This window comes from Anabrus simplex, chromosome 2, assembly GCF_040414725.1.
Source record: "Anabrus simplex isolate iqAnaSimp1 chromosome 2, ASM4041472v1, whole genome shotgun sequence".
Lineage (NCBI taxonomy): Eukaryota > Metazoa > Arthropoda > Insecta > Orthoptera > Tettigoniidae > Anabrus > Anabrus simplex.
In genome coordinates, this window is record NC_090266.1 from 624,396,379 (window position 1) to 624,416,593 (window position 20,215).

General features: G+C 38.9%; 1 protein-coding gene across 2 annotated transcripts in view; it reads left to right on the forward strand.

The window, feature by feature from the left end:
• The window catches only part of LOC136864274 (complex I assembly factor ACAD9, mitochondrial), a 161,092-nt gene that overhangs the window by 23,769 nt on the left and 117,108 nt on the right, over positions 1-20,215 (forward strand). The window contains exons 3-5 of one of the 2 annotated variants that reach the window (XM_067141047.2): positions 1,346-1,582; positions 10,849-10,953; positions 17,027-17,147. In XM_067141047.2, coding sequence (XP_066997148.2) covers positions 1,346-1,582; positions 10,849-10,953; positions 17,027-17,147 — 463 coding nt within the window. The remainder of the gene's footprint in view (positions 1-1,345; positions 1,583-10,848; positions 10,954-17,026; positions 17,148-20,215) is intronic. The other variant, XM_067141048.2, reaches the window with a different exon arrangement.

Here is a 20,215-nt window from a genome sequence, read left to right on the forward strand (position 1 = left end):
ATTAGGGACGATAAGAAATGGATGAAGAACTGGCATTGATGAGGAGAGAGTCTATCTATTTGAAGACTAGTGTGTAAATTTGGTTTCTCATTTTCACTTCCAGGCAAATACTGGGACAGTTCCTATTTATAGGCCACAGCCAATTCCTTCCACGTTCTTACTCAGTTCCATTCACCATTATTCATTTCATCTTCATTAGCTTATCAAATGAGGTTTGCATAAGGAAGGGCATCCAGCCGTAAAAAAACATGCCATAAAAATTCATCTTACCTCGTCTCCAAACCTGTACCAGGAAATGGGACCAAGGGGTAGATATACACAGTGTATGAAGAGGTTAAGATTATCATTGCCCCTTATCTCCTTTTTATCTCTTTTTCTGTTGCTGACAACCTGTCATTGTGTATACCTGATTGTATGTAATGTGTGTGTGTGTGTGTGTGGTTTTTTTTTTTTTTTTTTTTTAAATTGCCACTATGCTAAACTATAGCCTACAGCAGCTCCACTAATGATATCCTTACCTTATCGTGGTGGTGGGGCTTGCGTGGTCAAATGAGATCCTGTGAGCTATGCTGGCAGTAACTTAGCTACTAGAAGGGCCTTCCATGCTGGCAGGTTGAAGGTGATGATCCAGACTAAATGGAATATCCTGGTCCTTCAGGTTGGGGGTTGGGCATGGTCTAACAACTCATCCCAGAAAAAATAATCAGTACGAAACCTAACAACAGAAGCTGGAAGTATTTATCAGACAGACTCAGGCAATGGAAAAGGACAAATGATTTAAGGATTGCAACGTTGAATGTGCCGAACCTCAATAGAGTCGGACCTGTGAGGGCAGAGCTAGACCAACGAAGGGATGGCTGGATGATGTGGAGGAAGATCTACATCAGATGGGAGTCCAAGGTTGGCAGAGAATGCACAGGACAGAGCAGAATGGGCGGAAGTGATTAAAGAGGCCAAGGCTCTTCAAGGACTGTAGAGCTATGGAGTAAGTATAGCCTACAGTGGTATGTGCTGAGAAAGGAAAGACATAAGGAAAGTACATTGCAGTTTTGCGTACTGTCAGGATTAGTGTGGTTGCCTTTCTCCTTTGAGTGTGGTTTTTGTACTTCATAATAGATATATGTTGTGTGGTGTCAGACATGTACTATGGGAGGAGCAGAGAACTAATTTGATTTTGAACATGCCCAATTTCTGTGGCTATTGTGAATATTGTAGTCATTTATACATACCAGATGTATGAAGGTGATGACCCTTTTTTTCTGTAGTCCTAAGTAAAGCAATTTATCATCACTAGCACTTACTCATAATTATTTTATAATGACAATTTCCCTTTTTACTCTTTCAGAGTGTGCTGCTTGCTTGTAATCCAGTGGTAAATAATGCTTATCTTAAAGACCTTGCTAGTGGTAAATTAACTGCAACTGTCTGTCTTTCTGAAAATTATGATGGAACGGATGTTTCTTCTATAAGGACAACAGCAAAGTTATCTGAAGATGGAGAGACTTGGATACTTAATGGAACAAAGAAGTTTGTGAAGAATGCTTCATCTGCAGGGATTTTTATTGTCATAGCCCAAACAGGAGTGAGTAGTTGTTGATTAATTACTTTAGATTATATAGTGGCTAAATGGGATAAAATTTGGTTTATGATTGCACTACTGTGTTACCATATATACCTTTGCAACTTCAAACTTATTGCCTTAGCTTTCTTACAGTTGTATAGTTGAATCTGTGTTACATGTATGTCAAGGTGAAGAGCAGATTTTACATATAAATTTTATTTATTTATCTTATGACCTTTAGTACCAGGAGTGTCCGAGTGCCGATGGAATCTATCATGTCTCATTGAGCATCTGTTCCCTGAGGATATTACTAAGCTATTTCACCACTGCATGACATCCATCTATTTCTTGTGGGATGGTCAATTTTACAAACAAGACGGAGGGTGTGGCTATAAGGAGTCCTCTTTTGCTGGTAGTGGCTGATTTCTTTATGGAGCATTTTGAGACTGTTCCTTTGGTGTTCATCAAACCAATGATTTGGTGGAGGTATGTTGATGATACATCTGTGGTCTGGGCAGAACGTCCTGAGAAACTTCACCTATTTCTAAACCACCTAAATCAGCAGCATCCTTCAATGAAATTCACTATGGAGATAGTCGGATGGATGCCTTCCTTTCTTGGATATTCTAGTAGGATAGAAACCAGATGGCTCCTTAGGGCACACCATCTATCATAAGCCTACCCACACAGTTCGCTATCTCCATGGAGATTCTCACAACCATGCAGCACAAAAACAGGGCATTCTCATGACATCACGAGGGTGAAACAAATTTGTGAGCTAACAATTATCCAGGAGGAGAAGGACACACTCAGTCATGTTCAAGGGTAATGGTTACAACAATGTGCAGATTCATAGAGCCCTGTATCCCGGAGGGAAGACTAAGTGAAACTCACAGAACGAAGACTGAAGGGAATTACCTACCTACTTTTCATCCACAATACCACAGATCGAATCGCCGAGGTCCTCCACAAGCACAACATAAAAACCATGTTTGGCACAGTCGCAAAAATTGCTCACAGTTTAGGTAAAAGTAAGGCCAAATTGTCCCCACTATTACACCATGGGGTGTACAAAATTCCCTGTACTTGCAGCAAGGTATACATTGGCCAAACATGCTGTCGATTGGCACTCGTATCAAGGAACATCAACTGAATATTGATTGGTACTCGTATCAAGGAACATCAACAGTATATCTAGCTCAGCTATTGCTGACTTGTCCGGCATGCCCTATCTATGGGTCGTGATGTTGTGTTCCAAGATGTTCGAGCTCTTACTACCTTCACTAAACACTACAGGTCTAGGATCATACGAGAAGCTGTGGAAATACGTAAAAATTCTAATAATTTCAACAGGGACACTTGCTGTCAGTTAAGTAATATGTAGTTGCTAGCCATTAAGGATTTACTTACGTAGTTCTCTTCCCTTTCCTTTCACTATTGTTATTTAGTTTACGAATTTTCCAAATTTGTACTCTCCTCATCACCAGATGAAGCTATGTGCTATGGATCATACTTTCATAACCTGTATACACCTGTTATTGTATTATTCTTACTTCTTTTCACTTCCATGTCTTCAACCTCATTGTAGTATGTCTCCCTTTCCCCCTCCCTCATTTTTTCTGCTACACAGTTTTCTTTCCATCTTCAGTTCTGTTTTATTCTTCTGTCCTGTTAGCCTTTCATTGCACTTTATTTTATTTTTCATTTCATTTTATTTTTATTTATTATTTCTTCTACTGCATTTGTCGCTGATTCGTCTGGTGACCTTGCTGTTTACTTCACATGCGCATATGATGGAACAAGAAACATCTTAATTAGAGGTCGGAAGGCTAGCACACAGTGAGCCATCTAGTGATGAATGAAAGTACCACTTACTATAGACCAACGGTAAAGCATTCTTTAATCTAAAACTTCTTTATTAGAGAAGTCCTGCTCATAAACAGACAAAATTTTCTTCTGAAGACACGGAGCAAAGTTCTCTGCAAAACGTAAAGAATTTCACCTTATTTTCCGACAGCAGAAACCCAAAAGCTTATTATCATGTCTACAGTTGTGGGCCATGAAAAAAGCAAGCAAAGTCACCTCTGTACAGGCCATGAAGGCCCTTGGAGGAGTGGAAGGTAAAGGCTTCCACCATTGTTAACCTCGGCACGTGATAGGGTAGAGTGGTTAGCTCTAGGCCCGGCCGCATTGGCCCCCAGGAATTAACCTGGTACTCATTTTTGGTGTAGGCTGAGTGAACCTCAGGGCCATATGCACCTCCGGAGGTGGAAATCTTGTTTCTTAAATTTTACGACTTCCTGATGGGGATTCGAACCCAAATCCTTCCGGGCGAACCGAGCATGCCTTTACCGCCTTGGCAAGGCAGCCCCTATGGGCCATGAAAGCATCAGTCTAAATATTATTAATTAGCATTGTTAATTTTGCATCCAATTTTTTAAACACTTGTCTTAAATAGCATTATTTTTAATAATGACTGTGCAGAGTGAGGTATAAGCAATTCCTAAACTCCAACTATTTCAGTTTTAGGGTTATGTGGATTATTGTTCACTTCTTGTATAAATTTTACTTCCTTGTCAAGTGTGTAACTTTTTCCTTTCCATTCTCCGTGATCAACTGATAGCAGTGTACAATTTCTATTGATAGACACGCAGTTTATATTACTCAATACGGTAAGTGTCAGCTCTCAGCATCATTTTAATGTGTCTTGTTTGCATAACCTGCTTACAGTGTGTCCTATGTCCCAAACATGGGTCTCATAATCTTTCTACTTTAGTATTATGCCGCATGGTCACTTCCAATGACTCGCTACACTACCGCACCCGTCCGACAGCAACAGCTAAACTCCTGATGCAAACAATGCCCAGTCTAATATATCACATTTCTAATTCACCTGTATTTTGGTAACTCTGTTGCGTGCAAATCAAGGTGTCTCATAAACTTTCTCTTTTAGTTAAATACTGTGCAGTCTTTTCCCATGACCTTCGTTACACTATTGCACTGCAGCCCTCTGACATCTGCAGCTAAAGAGCCACTGGCAACAAAGCCGACTGTAATGTATCACATATGCATCTATGTTGGCAACGTTAATTTAACTTTGTTATGTACAATAAGTTCCTTTCAACAAAAATGAATACGTGTAACACTGAATGGGTTACGTATGAATTATTTTTAATTAACATATTTTTAAGTTATATTTTGCCAGGAAGTACAGAAATTTGCCTATAAAACAATTATGCAGAACTGAGTTACATATAAACCATTCTCAACTGTGTTCAATTTTTGTCACTATATTGCCATCCAAGGAAAAGCACACCCTGATGATTGCTGGACTGACCACTGATTGATACAGTCTATAATTTCTAATTTCATATTTTCTGCCTGGCAATGTTATTTGCTTTCTTCCCTGCTTATATCTTGTTGATAATGGGAATGCTCACTTTTCATAATACTATCAACAATTTTCTTCAAATTCCAGTGTATTAGATTGCAAATTTTGTTCAGTCTCAAATCTGCCATTACAGCGACATCATCAGCGTAAGTCAGGTTGTTTACAAGACAACTCAGCAGAGTCTTACCCTCCAAATTTTCATAGTTCAGTAAATGGTTGAGGTGTTCTTTGAAGGAAGGATGAAAATTGGAACCTTGAGATTTACAGTAAGTGCTTTGAATCAAGAACTCACTCTACCACCACTGCTGACTTGATGGAAATGAAATATACTTCGCTGTGACAAAATTATCCTTGTAGGAGACATCAGTGACTGAGTTCGGCTTGACTCTGCACTCTGGGCAGGAATCATTGGCATGGAGGACATGAGCAAGAGTAACTTTAATTGAATCCACAAGTTCAGAATCTCATGGCAACAATGCAGGCCAACATATTGGTATTTAATTGATAATGTAGTTGTAAGTATGTGCCAGAGATTATCACAGTGAATGAATTGCAAGTCATGACAACTGTTGACCGTTGCTGAACTGACCACTAATTGATACAGTCTGTAAAGTAAACTCGTGTCCTCATCCCGAGGTGGTGCATTGGAGGTGAGCTGCATGTACCATTTCAACCACATACCAGCCCTCCTGCCATTCTTAAATTTCTGGCAGTACCGGGGATCGAACCCGGGCCCCCGAGGACGGCAGCTAATAACACTAACCGTTACGCTACGGGGGCGGACGATACAATCTGTAATAGCCCTGTATGATTTTCTAAAATTATGGAATCAAAAGGAACTGATCATCAGAACAAAGGACTAAGAGTTTCAGAGCCTCATAGACCACAATTGAAAAAAAAAAACAAAAAAAAAAAACATACATTTACTTTTTACAAAAACTTTAGTTTATTATACACCTAATCACACCGGGCGAGTTGGCCGTGCGCGTAGAGGCGCGCGGCTGTGAGCTTGCAGCCGGGAGATAGTAGGTTCGAATCCCACTATCGGCAGCCCTGAAGATGGTTTTCCGTGGTTTCCCATTTTCACACCAGGCAAATGCTGGGGCTGTACCTTAATTAAGGCCACGGCCGCTTCCTTCCAACTCCTAGGCCTTTCCTATCCCATCGTCGCCATAAGACCTATCTGTGTCGGTGCGACGTAAAGCCCCTAGCAAAAAAAAAAAAACCACCTAATCAGTGCACAGTTTACTCTCAAACAGTACTAGTTTAGACTGTATATAGCGGTCATCCTCAGCTTTTAATCACAAAATTAGAATTAGGACATAGTGAAGTCATAAACGAACGGGGGGGGTTCAACCTTCTGAGCCAAGGCTACAATTACTGACATGTAAAATACACTAGTGTACACATTTAAAAAACATTAGACATTTGATAAATGGTCTAGTGGATGTGGAATAAAAACTAGTAGGTCACAAGATTAATGACACTTAATATGATTTCAAAACTGCACTTGTCGAACAAAAGATGACGTAAAAAGCTATTGTTTAGTAGTAGTCCCATCATGGATCACAGTAAAATATGCATTACAAGAAAATATCACAGTATTGCTTAAACATACATTTGCCAAAATGATCCAAAATCCATACAACACCGAAAAGCCAAGAAGCCAAAACTGAAGCGCATTGAAGTATAGGTCTACTGATGCTGAAGAACCATTTGTAGACAGCGGAATCTCTTGAAACGCAGACTAACTGGAATCAGTAATAAGTAAGCTTTCTTCAGTGCCACCAAACTGGCTCTGGTCCATCAATTCAAGACCTAAAGTTTCTGCAATCTAAAGATGTAAACAAGAGCACATCAAGAGAACCTCTTAACCTGAGATTCACATTTCAGTACAAAAATGTTTGATACGTTTCCTACATAGCCTAATAAATTTATTTAGGTGAACAAATAAGTTTCAGGATTAGATGGAATACCTGGCAAATTTTTCAGTGAAGGAGGCCACATAGTAGCTGAACGTACAAGTGCACTTAATGCCAAAATTTTTAAAACACCAAAACCATCCCTGCTGACCTATGAAATATGCTCATTATTTACCCTCTTCAGAAAGTAATACAATGCGGCAACTATCACTGCTTCCTTTTACTTCAAATTTTTTAGAAGGATTACTATCTAACTTTCACCTACCATTCACAGAAGAGCCCCTACCAGAAACCCTGTGTTGTTTTATACTTCACTGCCAGATAAATGCAAGAAAAATCAAAAGAACAAAACCAGCTTCTTTATACGATATTTAGACTTCATGTGAAAGCCTTTGAGGGAAACTTTTTGGAAGGACTTAGCATTTGTTGAATGTTGGTTGAAGACTGTTACATGAGAGCATGAATGATTCAGTGCTAATAGGACACCCCGTGACCGTGATGGTAATGTCAAGTCATGTAAAACTACAAGCTTGCTTTGCCAGAAGATAACTTTTGAAGAAGGGTCACCAGATCTGCAGTAGCCATGGTCATTGCATTTTTTGTGGACCTCTCCACTTTATACAGCTTTGTGAAGTTGATCCAAATTCATCCATATTTTGTCAGTGTGGATTCAGACTATAGAGTGGCTGTCAGGATCAACTTTTCAGTATGCGCCAGGTAACTGAAAAATGCTACGGGAGGAATAGACAGTTGTTTGTTTTGTAGATCTAGAAAAGGCATATGACAGAGTACCGAGGGAAAAGATGTTTACCGTACTTGGGGACTATGGGATTAAATGTGGATTATTAAAATCAATCAAAATTGTTGACAATTGGTCTGCAGTGAGAATTGATGGTAGAATGAGCTTTTGGTTCAAGGTACTTACAGGGGTTAGACAAGGCTAATCTTTCTCCTTTGTTGTTCATAGTTTACATGGATCATCTGCTGAAAGGTATTAATGAAATGGCAGGGAGGGTTTCAGTAAAGTGAAAATATAGTAAGCAGTCTGGTCTATGCTGACGACTTGTTCTTAATGGCAGATAGTGCCAAAAGCCAGCAGTCTAATATCCTGGAACTTGAAAATAGGTACAATGATTATGGTATAAAAATGAGCCTTTCTAAGACTAAATTGATGTCAGTAGGTAAGAAACCCAAGAGAATTGAATGTCAGATTGGCGATACAAAGCTGGAACAGGTAGATAATTTCCAGTAGGGTGCATGTTCTCCCAATATGATTAATCAAGGTGCAGTAAAGCTAATGCAGTAAGCTCGAAGTTATGATCAACAGTATTTTATAAGAAGGAAGTCAGCTCCCGGACCAAACTATCTTTACATCATCCCGTTTTCAGATCAACTTTGCTGTACAGGAGTGAAAGCCGGGTGGACTCAGGATATCTTATTCATAAGCTAGAGGTGACAGACATGAAAGTAGTGAGAATGATTGCTGGTACAAACAGTTGGGAACAATAGCTGGAGGGTACTCGGCTAAGTTGGAATGAACACGATGGATGAAGGTGTACGTATAAACTGGCTTTGGTGGTGGGGTCATGTGTGGTGAATGGAAGAGGATACGTTACCTAGGAGAATAATGGGCTCTGTTTGTTTTGGAGGGTGAGGGCAGTGGAAGGAGACCAATACGACAATGGTTAGACTCGGTTTCTAACAATTTAAAGAGAGATAGAACTAAATGAGGCCAGAGTACTAGTTACAAATAGAGGATTATAGTGGTGATAAGTAAATTCACAGAGGCTTGCAGGCTGAATGCTGGAAGGCATAACATTTTATAATGAAGATGTATGTTGTTGTTGTTATTATTATTATTATTATTATTATTATTATTATTATTATTATTATTATTATTATTATTATTATTATTATTATTATTTGACTGGTTTATTGGTGGTCATCTTTGAATATATCCAAATCATGATAACCCAAACAGATCCTTGGATAATCTTATTAGAGTGTGTCAAAACCTGCAGAGGCATGACACTATGAATTGTGGATTAATTTATGGCTGCTTGCAGAATGTCTGATACCTTTCCTATGGCATAACAAAATACAGTAGAACCTTGGATTGTGGGCTTAATTCGTTCCAGCAACATGCTTGTAATCCAAAGCGCTCGTATATCAAAGCAAGTTTTCCCATAAGAAACAATTGAAACGCAGATGATTCATCCACAACACAAATTTTTTTATTCGCATACCATTTCTAAAACAAAATATAACGCAAAACAAATTAAAGTGCACTTTTCGTTACAATAGAATCATTGTTGGTGTGAGGGAAATGAGAGATGACATGAGAAGAGTTACTGTGTAGCACGAATTTCACTAACAGAATCATTGCTGTCTGTTGGCTCACTGTAATTTTTTTCTTTTTGTACAACTTTGACAAGGAACCTGTCCAATGACTGTTGCTTTTGCCTCTTTTTGAGGATTTCACAAAAATGTGACATTGCATTGTCATTGAACTGATTCATCGCTCGTACTGCTACAGCCTTATTTGGGTGATTTTTTTCTACAAACTTTTGCACCGTTTTCCACACTTTGCACTTCTCCCGAGTCTCAGTTGAAGTGAGAGATTCCATTGACTTTTCCTCCTCCTCTTCCCCGGACGAGATCTCCATAACCTCCTCCTGTTGTTCTAAGTTATAAATTTCATTATTGGTTCCGTATTGAATTAAGATTACATATAATTTACAAAGTTTATTCCACCTACTCAATACTGTACAATAATTGCAATGTCTATAAATACATTACAGTATGCCCCTAGTCCTTTGATAACATATTGTAATGTATTTATAGACATTGCAAATATTGTACAGTATTGAGTGGTGGAATAAACTTTGTAAAATTATCTCCTCCTGTTGTTCGCGATGCAGGTCCGTCAGTTCGTTGGTGGTCAGTTTCTGGGTATGTTCTTTCACCAGCTCTTGAATGTCCACGTCATTCACCTCCAGCCCCATAGTCTTCCCTAAGGACACAATTTCATCGACAATCGGCGGCTCATTGTCACCAGCAATCCCCTCAAGGTCACGTCCAAGAACATAGTCAGGCCACAGCTTTCCCCAAGCGGAAGTGAGAGTTCTCTTGGTGACTCAATCCCAGGCTTTATCGATGATCTTCAGGCATTTCACGATGGGGAAATGATTTCTCCCAAACTCTCGGAGGGTAAGGTTTGTTTCTTCGGTCACTTCGAAGCATCGCTGAAATAGTGCTTTGGTGTATAGCTTCTTGAAGTTTGAAATGACATGCTGATCAATAGGCTGGAGTAGTGGAGTAGTGTTGGGAGGATGGAACTTAACGTTAACAAACTTTAATTTCTCCAGTAAGTCATCCTCAAGGCCTCAAAGCCTGGAGGATGAGCAGGAGCATTGTCCATAACCAGCAAGACTTTCAGCGTCGGATTATTTTCCGAAAGGTATTTCTTCACTATAGGACCAAAGATCTCGTTCATCCATTCAACAAACGAACAGGGGAGGGGAAAACGTAGGCACACGTAACACTCGCTTATCAAGTTATAATTTATTTAAAATGTTTGCTCGTCTTGCAAAACACTCGTAGACCAAGTTACCCGCATTCCAAAGTTTCACTGTAATAGACAAACTTCAGTAGCTGTATGAAGTGAGCTCAGAAACTTTAGACTTTGGGGAAATAGTTGCTGATGAGATGAGTTAATGATGAGCAGAAAATACCTGACAAATTAATTTTATTTCTAATACAAGCTTCTGTATTCTTCCGTGCTGAGAAGATATTTAAAAAAATACATAAATGCATGAAACAGGTACACAAATATATTTTATTTGCAAGATAATCCTAATGCTTAAGATATATTTCTATCATAAACATGTATGTTGAAAGTTCTATTTTACATAGAATTTGCTTGCTCAGTTGTGTTGCAGGATTCCATTCATTTTAATGATTCTTACTTCCAGACAGAGGGCGAATTCTCAGTATTCTTGGTTGAAAAGGCGTTTGAAGGTATTACAGTGCAATCACCAGAGTTCAGTTTGGGTGTTCGTGCATCCTCTATGTCTGAGGTATGGATAACCTTCAAGTATTATCCTGCTATTCATGAATGTTGTTGTTATTGTTGTTATTATTATTACTATTATTATTATTATTATTATTATTATTATTGTTATTGTTGTTGTTGTTGTTGTTATCTTAACATCTCAAACATGACTTACTTGGAAACCCTTTCATCTGTAAGTCTCTGATCTGATTGAGATTTGGTACAACAACTTTGGTAGGAATCTTTTATTCAGCCATATCAGAATTAGATGCCCAATTGTATATTTAGTACCGGTTTTGGGATGTCAAAGTTCACTCGATTAAGCACCGTATAGACAGAAGTGAGCGGTGGGAAGCAGATAGAGGCGGCTTGGCTGGCCGGTTCATCTGCCATGCTATCACTCTTTCTCTCTCGCACAAATATTACTTCCCTAGCCTCGGCTTCCTGCAACTCACTCCTGTCCATGCGATGCTGAAACGAGCAACCTTTGACACCCCAAAACAGGTGCTAAATATGTGATTGGGCATCTAATTTTGATATGGCTGAATGAAACATTCCTTTGGAAGTCATCGTACCAAATTTCAATCAGATTGGAGACTGACAAATGAAAGAGTTCCCTTGTTAGAAGCTAAGCTAGACTTTTCTCAAGCTACAGGTAATTTGTAATGTAGGTTTAGACTGTGTTTAAAAATTCATTACTCTGGGGCCATTTGAAGTAATACTATGAAATAAAAACCGATGAGAGTTCACATGTATTGTATTGCTTAAGGCAAATCTCGATAAAACACATTGTGGGTGGGGGATGCAGACGAAGAATAAACCTATGGTATCCCCTGCCTGTAATAAGAGGTGACTAAAAGGGGCAACCAAGGGATGATAGAATTAGAACCATGAGAATACTTGTAATTAGTACCACCATCCGGGGAACACCATGGGTCACTTTTACTAGTGCGTAGTACCACTATGTTAGGTACAAAATAGGTTTGTGATTAGTAGCAACAAAGTGCGCTGTCGACTTTTACAGTACTTGTGATTAGTACCACTATATGAGCGACACCCTGGTTCTGGCTTGCCTATGATTAGTACCCACTACATGAGGAACACCACAGGATAGTGCGAGTCCCTGTGATTACAGTAATTAAGGTTTTCAAATGTCCACCTATTTAATACAATAATATTTTATTCTAGTCAATCACTTGTAATAAGGGTGATCGGCATCTGTAATATGCCATCATCAGGCCTAGATGCAAATTGAACAATTCCATATACGTACCCAAAACAACCTAAAACACATTTTAAAACATGTTATAAAACACATTACTATCAACTACGATGATGCATGAAATGAGTTAAAATTATGGTACAGTTGAAATGCTGCGGCATAAAATTATTGACAATTCCGTTGTAAAGTTATTATGTAATGTCCAGCCTGTGTATGTCCAGGTTAAGTGAAATCTATACTATTTTTATGTTGTCAATGTGAGTTGGTACTTCTTTACTTGTATTAGGTGGTTCCAAAGAAGTTTAATTGGTCATATGAGGATCGTAGTATGACTTGAGATAAAGATTCCCACTTCAATTTGAAACCTTGAACAGCATGTTGAACGTTATGTCTGGACTGACGGCTCCTTCCGTGGGGAGGTCGTTTCTAGCAAACGTTGAGAGGGCATATAAGTGTGTGGTAAGACCCCAACAGAAGTATGGTACCAGTGTATGGGACCCTCACCAGGATTATTTGATTCAAGAACTGGAAAAAAACCAAAGAAAAGCAGCTAGATTTGTTCTGGGTGATTTCCAACTAAATAGTAGTGTTACGAAAATGTTGCAAAGTTTAGGCTGGGAAGACTTGGGAGAAAGGAGACGAGCTGCTGGACTAAGTGGTATGTTCCAAGCTGTCGGTATGTCGTGGAATGATATCAGTAGACAAATAAGTTTGAGTGATGTCTTTAAAATTAGGAAAGATCACAATATGAGGATAAAGCTGGAAATCAAGAGGACAAATTGGGGTAAATATTCATTTATAGGAAGGAGGGTTAGTGATTGGAATAGCTTAACCAAGGGAGATTTTCAATAAATTTGCAATTTCTTTGCAAACATTTAAGAAAAGGCTAGGAAAACAACCAGGTAGAGAATCTGCCACCTGGGCGACTGACCTAAATGCAGATCAGTAGTGATTGATTGAAAATACATTGTTATGATTATATTTACTATTTTCCAAGCCGGGCTGAGTGGCTCAGATGGTTGAGGCACCTTCTCCTGACCCTCTAATTCCCTTTTGTTTTTCTCAACATCTGCCTTAACCCAATTCCTGGATAACTTGGCCATGCGGTTAGGGGTGCGCAACTGTGAGCTTGCATCCGGGAGATAGTGGGTTCGAATCCCACTGTCGGCAGCATTGAAGATGGTTTTCCGTGGTTTCCCATTTTCACACCAGGCTAATGCTGGGGCTGTACCTTAAATAAGGCCACAGCCGCTTCCTTCCAACTCCGCCATAAGACCTATCTGTGTCTGTGCAACGTAAAGCCACTAGCAAAAAAAAAAAGATCCCCTTCTTTCATGTGTCCCTTAACTTCCCTGACACCTGCTGAACCTACTTCCTGCACCCTTCTTTCCCTCTCACTACCCTTTTCCACCTCCTGCTTTTTATCCTCTACTCTGTGTTTCTGTTCCCTACTGTTCCCTTTCCTCTTGCTCCACCCCTCCTTTGTGGCACTTCCCTAATTTTCATCTTCCCTCTGTTCTTCTTCCTGTAATGACTCATACTGGTTCCTCACCAATTCCTCTCCTGGGCTCACTCCCTGAGAAGAACCCTTAGCCCTTATTTTCCTTGCCCTTAAAACATCAGCTCATTGGTATCTTAGAACTTCTTCCCCTCCTTCCCCTCCCTCTTGTCCATCTACCATATGCTGTACATTTATTGAGGGTGACCTACCTTCATTCCTGTCCTCCATTACGAGCCCAATTATCTCCCTCAAAGTCACTATATCTTCCCTCATATAAATGTTCCGTTATTGGACATTATAAATTTTCCAGCTAACTCATTCCTGGTTGCCAGCATTTTGCCCCCATGTGCTAGGTTGGGCTCATCAGTTGGTATCTAGCATATCTACCAAGACGCATGGCTAGTGCATACTGTGGAGGCCACTGCGTAGGCTACTTGAAACCACCGGCATTGCCAATGCACTATGAGAGACTTTGTCTCACTACCAAAAATTGATGCCTGCTTGGCCATCAGATGATATAGATGTTGATTACCATAGGGAATCTGAAATATTTGTCCCGAATGAGTAAATTTATAATACCAGTGTAAATGGTCCGTTATTGAACATTATAAATTTTCCAGCTAACTCATTCCTGGTTGCCAGCATTTTCAACATCTATATCATCTGATGGCCAAGCAGGCATCAATTTTTGGTAGTGAGACTAAGTCTCTCATAGTGCATTGGCACTGCAGGTGGCTTCAAGTAGCCTATGCAGTGGCCTCCACGGTATGCACTAGCATAGGAAGTGTAATTGAATCAGTGTGCAACAAAGCTAATGCTGAGAGCTTGTCATTTTGATCAAAAGTATTCTATAAGAAAGAAGTCAAATAATGGGTAAAACTATGTGGGAATAGTGGTTGGAGGTACATGGAATGTGGAGATAAGGACTATGTTAGGAATAAACTTGATGGATGAGCATGTATGCATAAGCACATGGTAGGGCCTTGTGAAACAAATAGAGGACGGTAGGTTACCTAAGAGAGTAATGGACTATGTCATGGAGGGAAAAGAAGTAGAGGGAGACCAAGGCAATGATGGATAGACTTGGTTTTTAATGATTTAAAGAGAAGAGGTATACTAAACAAGGCTGTAGAGCTAGTAACAAATAGAGGATTATGGAGATTTTTAGTTAAATCACAAAGACTTGCAGACTGTATGCTGAAAGGCATAGCAGTCTATGATGGAAATATATGTATTTCCCATAGTAAGTACTGTTTTGTAATTACTTAATACATCAACCACATCTTCCTCACAACATAGCCTCATTACAATAGCCTCGCTATTGTCAACTTATGTCTCTATACTATTCAGAATGCTTTTTCTTGTAGTGGTGTTCTAAATGATATTGTTGTAATGTTGTCCTTGTACTACTGCGCACTAAACATTATGCAATATTACGCCTATCTTGAAATAAGAATTCATGCTCACACTGGGACCTGAACTGATTTTTCATATGTCGGTTTACACCACTGCTTGTAGTTGTGACCTTGTAGTAATGTAGTCAGACACAAGAACAGATCTACTACGCAAAGCTACTAACAGCCTGCACACTTGCACTAATTAAATGCACCTACTGCAGTTCAGGCTATTTCCTATTTCTGCTCTTTAACCACCCCCCTCCTAGTCCATACCTTCCTCCATTGAACTGTCAGTGTTTGGCAAGGGTAACAAAGTATTACATGAACAAATATTTCAGTCACAAGGTGAAGGAGGGAGTGTGCTTCTGGCTTAATATCAAGGAAAATCTATTTTCATGTGTATTGCAGCCTATTGCAGAAAATGGGAAGTGCATTATAATGAAGGTGATCATCTTATCCGCATATAGGCCTATAGCATGTTTTACATTAAAATATAAATTGTCTGTAGTTACTGAATTATCATTTAATATAATGCATACAGTAATAAGCATTAAAAACACACACTTATCATGTGTGGCTCACTGAGTGAGTTGGCTAAGTGGTTTAGATCACGTAGCTGTGAGTTTGCACTCAGGAGATAGTGGGTTTGAACCCCACTCTCAGCAGCCGTGAAGATAATTTTCCATTGTTTCCCATTTTCACAACAGGCAAATGGGGCTGTTCCTTAATTAAGACCACGGTTGCTTCCTTCACGGTCCTCACTCTATCTGATCCCATCATAGCAAAAAAAAAAAAAAAAAAAAAAAGGAAGGAAAGAAAAAAGAAACCGTGTGACTAAGTTTGAACTGACAGCTGAATGGAAGCGCCTCTTCAAATTAGCTTTACGATCCATCTTTTTTGACTTTATACTGTATGGAGATAGAAGTTTGCATTACATGCATCTACTACGAAGGTCGTTCAAATATAAACCGGATTTTTGTTCCTGAACATCAACAGTGGGTAAGACTGGCCCCGCGCTTCTGGTATGCGTAGGCGTGACTCTTAGGAGTGAGGAGAGTATGCTGTTAGATATTTCCCACCGTTTCGTAAGTAACGCTCACGATGTCAGAGCAGCGGAAATTTGCCAGAGATTGACTGCACAGTTCGGTGAAAGACTGTCAGCTGGTAAGGTTCTTGCAACCATTTTTTCGATCGACGAGGAGTTTTGCTGATTGATTTTTTTGCATGAGCAACGCACAATCAATGCTGGTTACTACTGCGAGCTGTTGAACAAGGTGAGGGTTGCATATCGCCGCAAAAGACGAGACCAACCGATTGAATAATGCGTGATCTGATACTGCAGCTCTAACTGTCTGCAAGCTACAGGAAATGCGCTGGACTATACTTTATTATCCTCCTTACAGCCCGGACTTATCGCCCTGCGATTTCTATTTGTTCGGAGCGCTTAAAGAAATTCTAGGAGGGCAAGGATTTGAAGATAATGAGAGTGTGGCAGACTTGGTGTACAACTGGCTGGTATTATGAACCTGTTCTTTTTACGATGAGGGCATCAAAAAGCTGTCCATACGCTAGGACAAATGCATTTCAAAAGCAGGAAACTATGTGGAAAAATAAATTGTAATTGCCTTGTGTTCTTCAATAAATGAATTTAAATAAAAAATAAAATCCTGTTTATATTTGATCCCCCCTCGTAATTACTGCTATTTCATTTATAATGTAGAGCATAATTAAACTGCATGGGCTACAGCACTGTCACCATAAGAATCTTATTATTCCTGCTGCTTGTTCTACACCCCTGAACTTTCTATTAGTAGTTCTGTAAAAGTTTTACTTTATAACATATTTCTCCAATTAATGACTGATATTTCATGAGACGTGTGTTAAGTTTGGAAGGGGACATTTATTTTATAACTAACAACAGATTGTTTCATGTTTTACATATAAAATCTGACATGTTCTTATCATTTTGTTTTCGAAGGTATCATTCAAGAACACTCCTGTACCAAATAGGAATCTCCTTAGCAATGTTAACTCAGGACTTCAGTTTATACGTGATGTTCTGTCTGGTGATATGTATTCTTATGGTAGTTCTGGCATAGGTAAGTACTGTACTATGTAACTTGTACTAACTGCATTACTATTCATGCTTTGTGATCCTTTCTGTAATGACTATGTTGAGGATATTTCCTAAAATGCCTCTTTGTTCCTCTAAATGTTAAACATGCAGAGTAAAGGTAAAAACCTTTTTATGTTAAATTAAGACAAATAAAAGGCATTTGTTATTGCCTATAAATGCCTACTTTTACTGCTAGTGCCTATCTTGTGAGAAATGCCTGTTTAAGCTTCCATTTTATTCTTTACTTTGATATATCTTGTTGGCTGGCAGAGAGTATAGCCCGGTGATCTTGTGAGATTGAGAGGACATTCTCGTGTTTTAGAAGTATCCTAACTGAAACAAGGAATAAATTTAAACAAGAAAACATGAAAAATACACAGTGGTCAATTGTAATGTAGCTGGAGAGTAAGTTATTTCAGTACAGTTTCATCATGTCTTCATGGAATTGCGATCAATAACAAAATTTAATTTCCAAGTAGAGTAAAAGCCCATATTTAACATTCTTCAGGAGATAATTCAGATTTTTAATCTGTCTCATCGTGGGCCCTGAGCACTAGTTCAAACTGCCCACAAAACTTAACAGCACAGATTAACTTACTAAGAATGTAGCGATTCTTTGAAACCTGTTTGTTTGCTTGTTTAATTTTAAGTCTATATGCACTGTCTAATTGGCATCAGATATCTACTCTACCAAGCATAGAAAATTCAGTACCATGGTTTATGTGTTTCTTGCTCATTGTATGCTTTTTCACCTTTTCACCAAGGTGCTTTATGTGTGAAACCCCAGCTGTTGTTCATGCAAGATCATCTACATTCATTGCCAAACAAGAGTAACAAAGAAGCACATTCCAGTCAGCATACTTTTAGCTTGATGTAGGCTACTGCATTTCCTAGTTTATCCATTTTCTTATAAACTTCTGTTCTTGTGTAATATTTAAATTCGGCCGAGGAGGTCCTAACTTCTTTAATTCTAGTCTGTGTTCAAAACTTACATTCCTGCCACTACTTAAAATGCTAGGTACAGTACTTATAGAATTCATCTTTGTTGTCTTCTTAAACTAAGACCATAACATTTAGTTGTTAAGTAGGCAGATAAACACTAATGAGACTAATAAAGATATTAACATGAGACTTAAGTACTGAAGGTAAAATTTACCCTGTTATTTTAACTAGTATGTTAATTTTGTCTGCAGAAATCTTGCACTACAGCAACAATTTGATCATCCTACAAATGGTGCCATCACTTTATGTTTACATTTTAAATCTTTATTTTAGCTTCTTTGTGGAAGTGAATTGTTTCAGTAGTTAGTATAATGGAATTCATTGTTTGTAAAATGTTTTGGAATTAATCTCTAACAACAGTTAATGTAAGACGTGGGGGAAAAGGCTTTAGGTACATCGTAAAGTGGTTGACAGTATTGCTGAGGGCTCCGCCGGACAGCCTTTACACCTGCCTGAACCTTTCCTTCCTCTGACAAGCCCGTATCGCCCTTCCAGACTCCTCCCGCACCCCGCACACTTGCTAACTCTAGGAACCTACCGAGGGCTCTCATGCCACAGCCCGAGCACATCAGAGCCAAAGAGAAAACATTGTGCTTCCTGAACAGCAGGTACGGTCTGAAAGTTTGCCATGTTTTTGAAAATAGAAAAGCAAATATTCACAGCCAAATTAATAAGGATAACGTTGCATAACTGAGTAACACACCACCATAAGTTCGACTTCACTACATTTGTCCATCTCTTCATATAATCAGTAGACCTGGGATTTTAGGCTCTAAAAAAATTAGTTTTAGGCACCTAAAATAGGCTTTTAAAACAAGTAAATAGGCTTTGAAAAGATAAAATAGGCACCTAAAATATGTTTTAAAAATGTGTGGATAGGCAGGAAATAGACTTTAAAATATTACAACATACACTTAAACTGTAACGTGATACTTTTTGACTTTAACAAACGTGGTATCCCTATTCTTAACCGAAATAACTGCAAAATTAAGACAGAATAAACAAAGACATTTATCAAAAACAATATAAAAAGTAATGTATCAAAAATGTTATGGATTATATGATATATCATCAGTACTGATCTAAAACCTTAATACTAAAATCACTGTACACAATTACAGCACTGTAGGCATCCAATAACGGTGTAAACGCGAATGAAGTATGTGTTTATTATTTGTGAGGAACATTCCTACAGTACTTTCATTCGTAGTTTGCTCTACAGTACATAACAATAATCTTCTCCAAATTTTCCACAGTCAGGCTGTCTTTTGTCTGTTAAAATCATTTTGAAAGCAGAAAAAGAGCGCTCCATACTCACGGATGTTAGAAGGGCATAGGAAAATTTACCTACATTTTTGAATTCAATTTCACTTGGTAAGTCTACCTTTTCCCCATCCATTACCTGATGTACACTTTTCAGCACTGAATAACCTCCGTTCTTCTGCAGTACACTAAACCACTTTTCTCTTATTTTATCCCCTGTGGGCCGTTGACCTTCGATGTTAGGCCCCTTAAAACAATAAGCATCATCATTATCCCCTACCTTGCCCCTAGCACTTTGTATGTTATTCTCAGCTTCCTCAGTTACAGAAAATTGCTGTTTGAGACTGTTTCCTTTTTCCTCCATTTTTGTAATGGTGACTGGAAGAAATGAAAAATTTGCCTGAATATACGCAATGTCTCTCTGAACACTGGAACAATCATTTAACAGCTCTTTGGCAGACGACACACATGCAGAGTTGTCCGTTTAAGGCAAATTGTATATCACAGTCATGATTTCCTCAAGATGTTCTGCATAATACAGGGCAGCTTCCACCCAGGAACCCCAACGGGTGATGACTGGCTGTGGTGGAAGAGGAATAGAGGGGAGTTTCTCTCGAAAGATGGCTATTCTTGATCGAGCCTTACAGAACACTTTCTTCATTGTTGAAATGAGAGTATTTACTGCAGGAAACTCGGCCCTGACTGTTTCTGCGAGTCTCTGCAAGGCATGGGCCATGCAAGTAACATGAATTAAAGAAGGATAGGAAGTTTTGAGGAGAGGTGCAG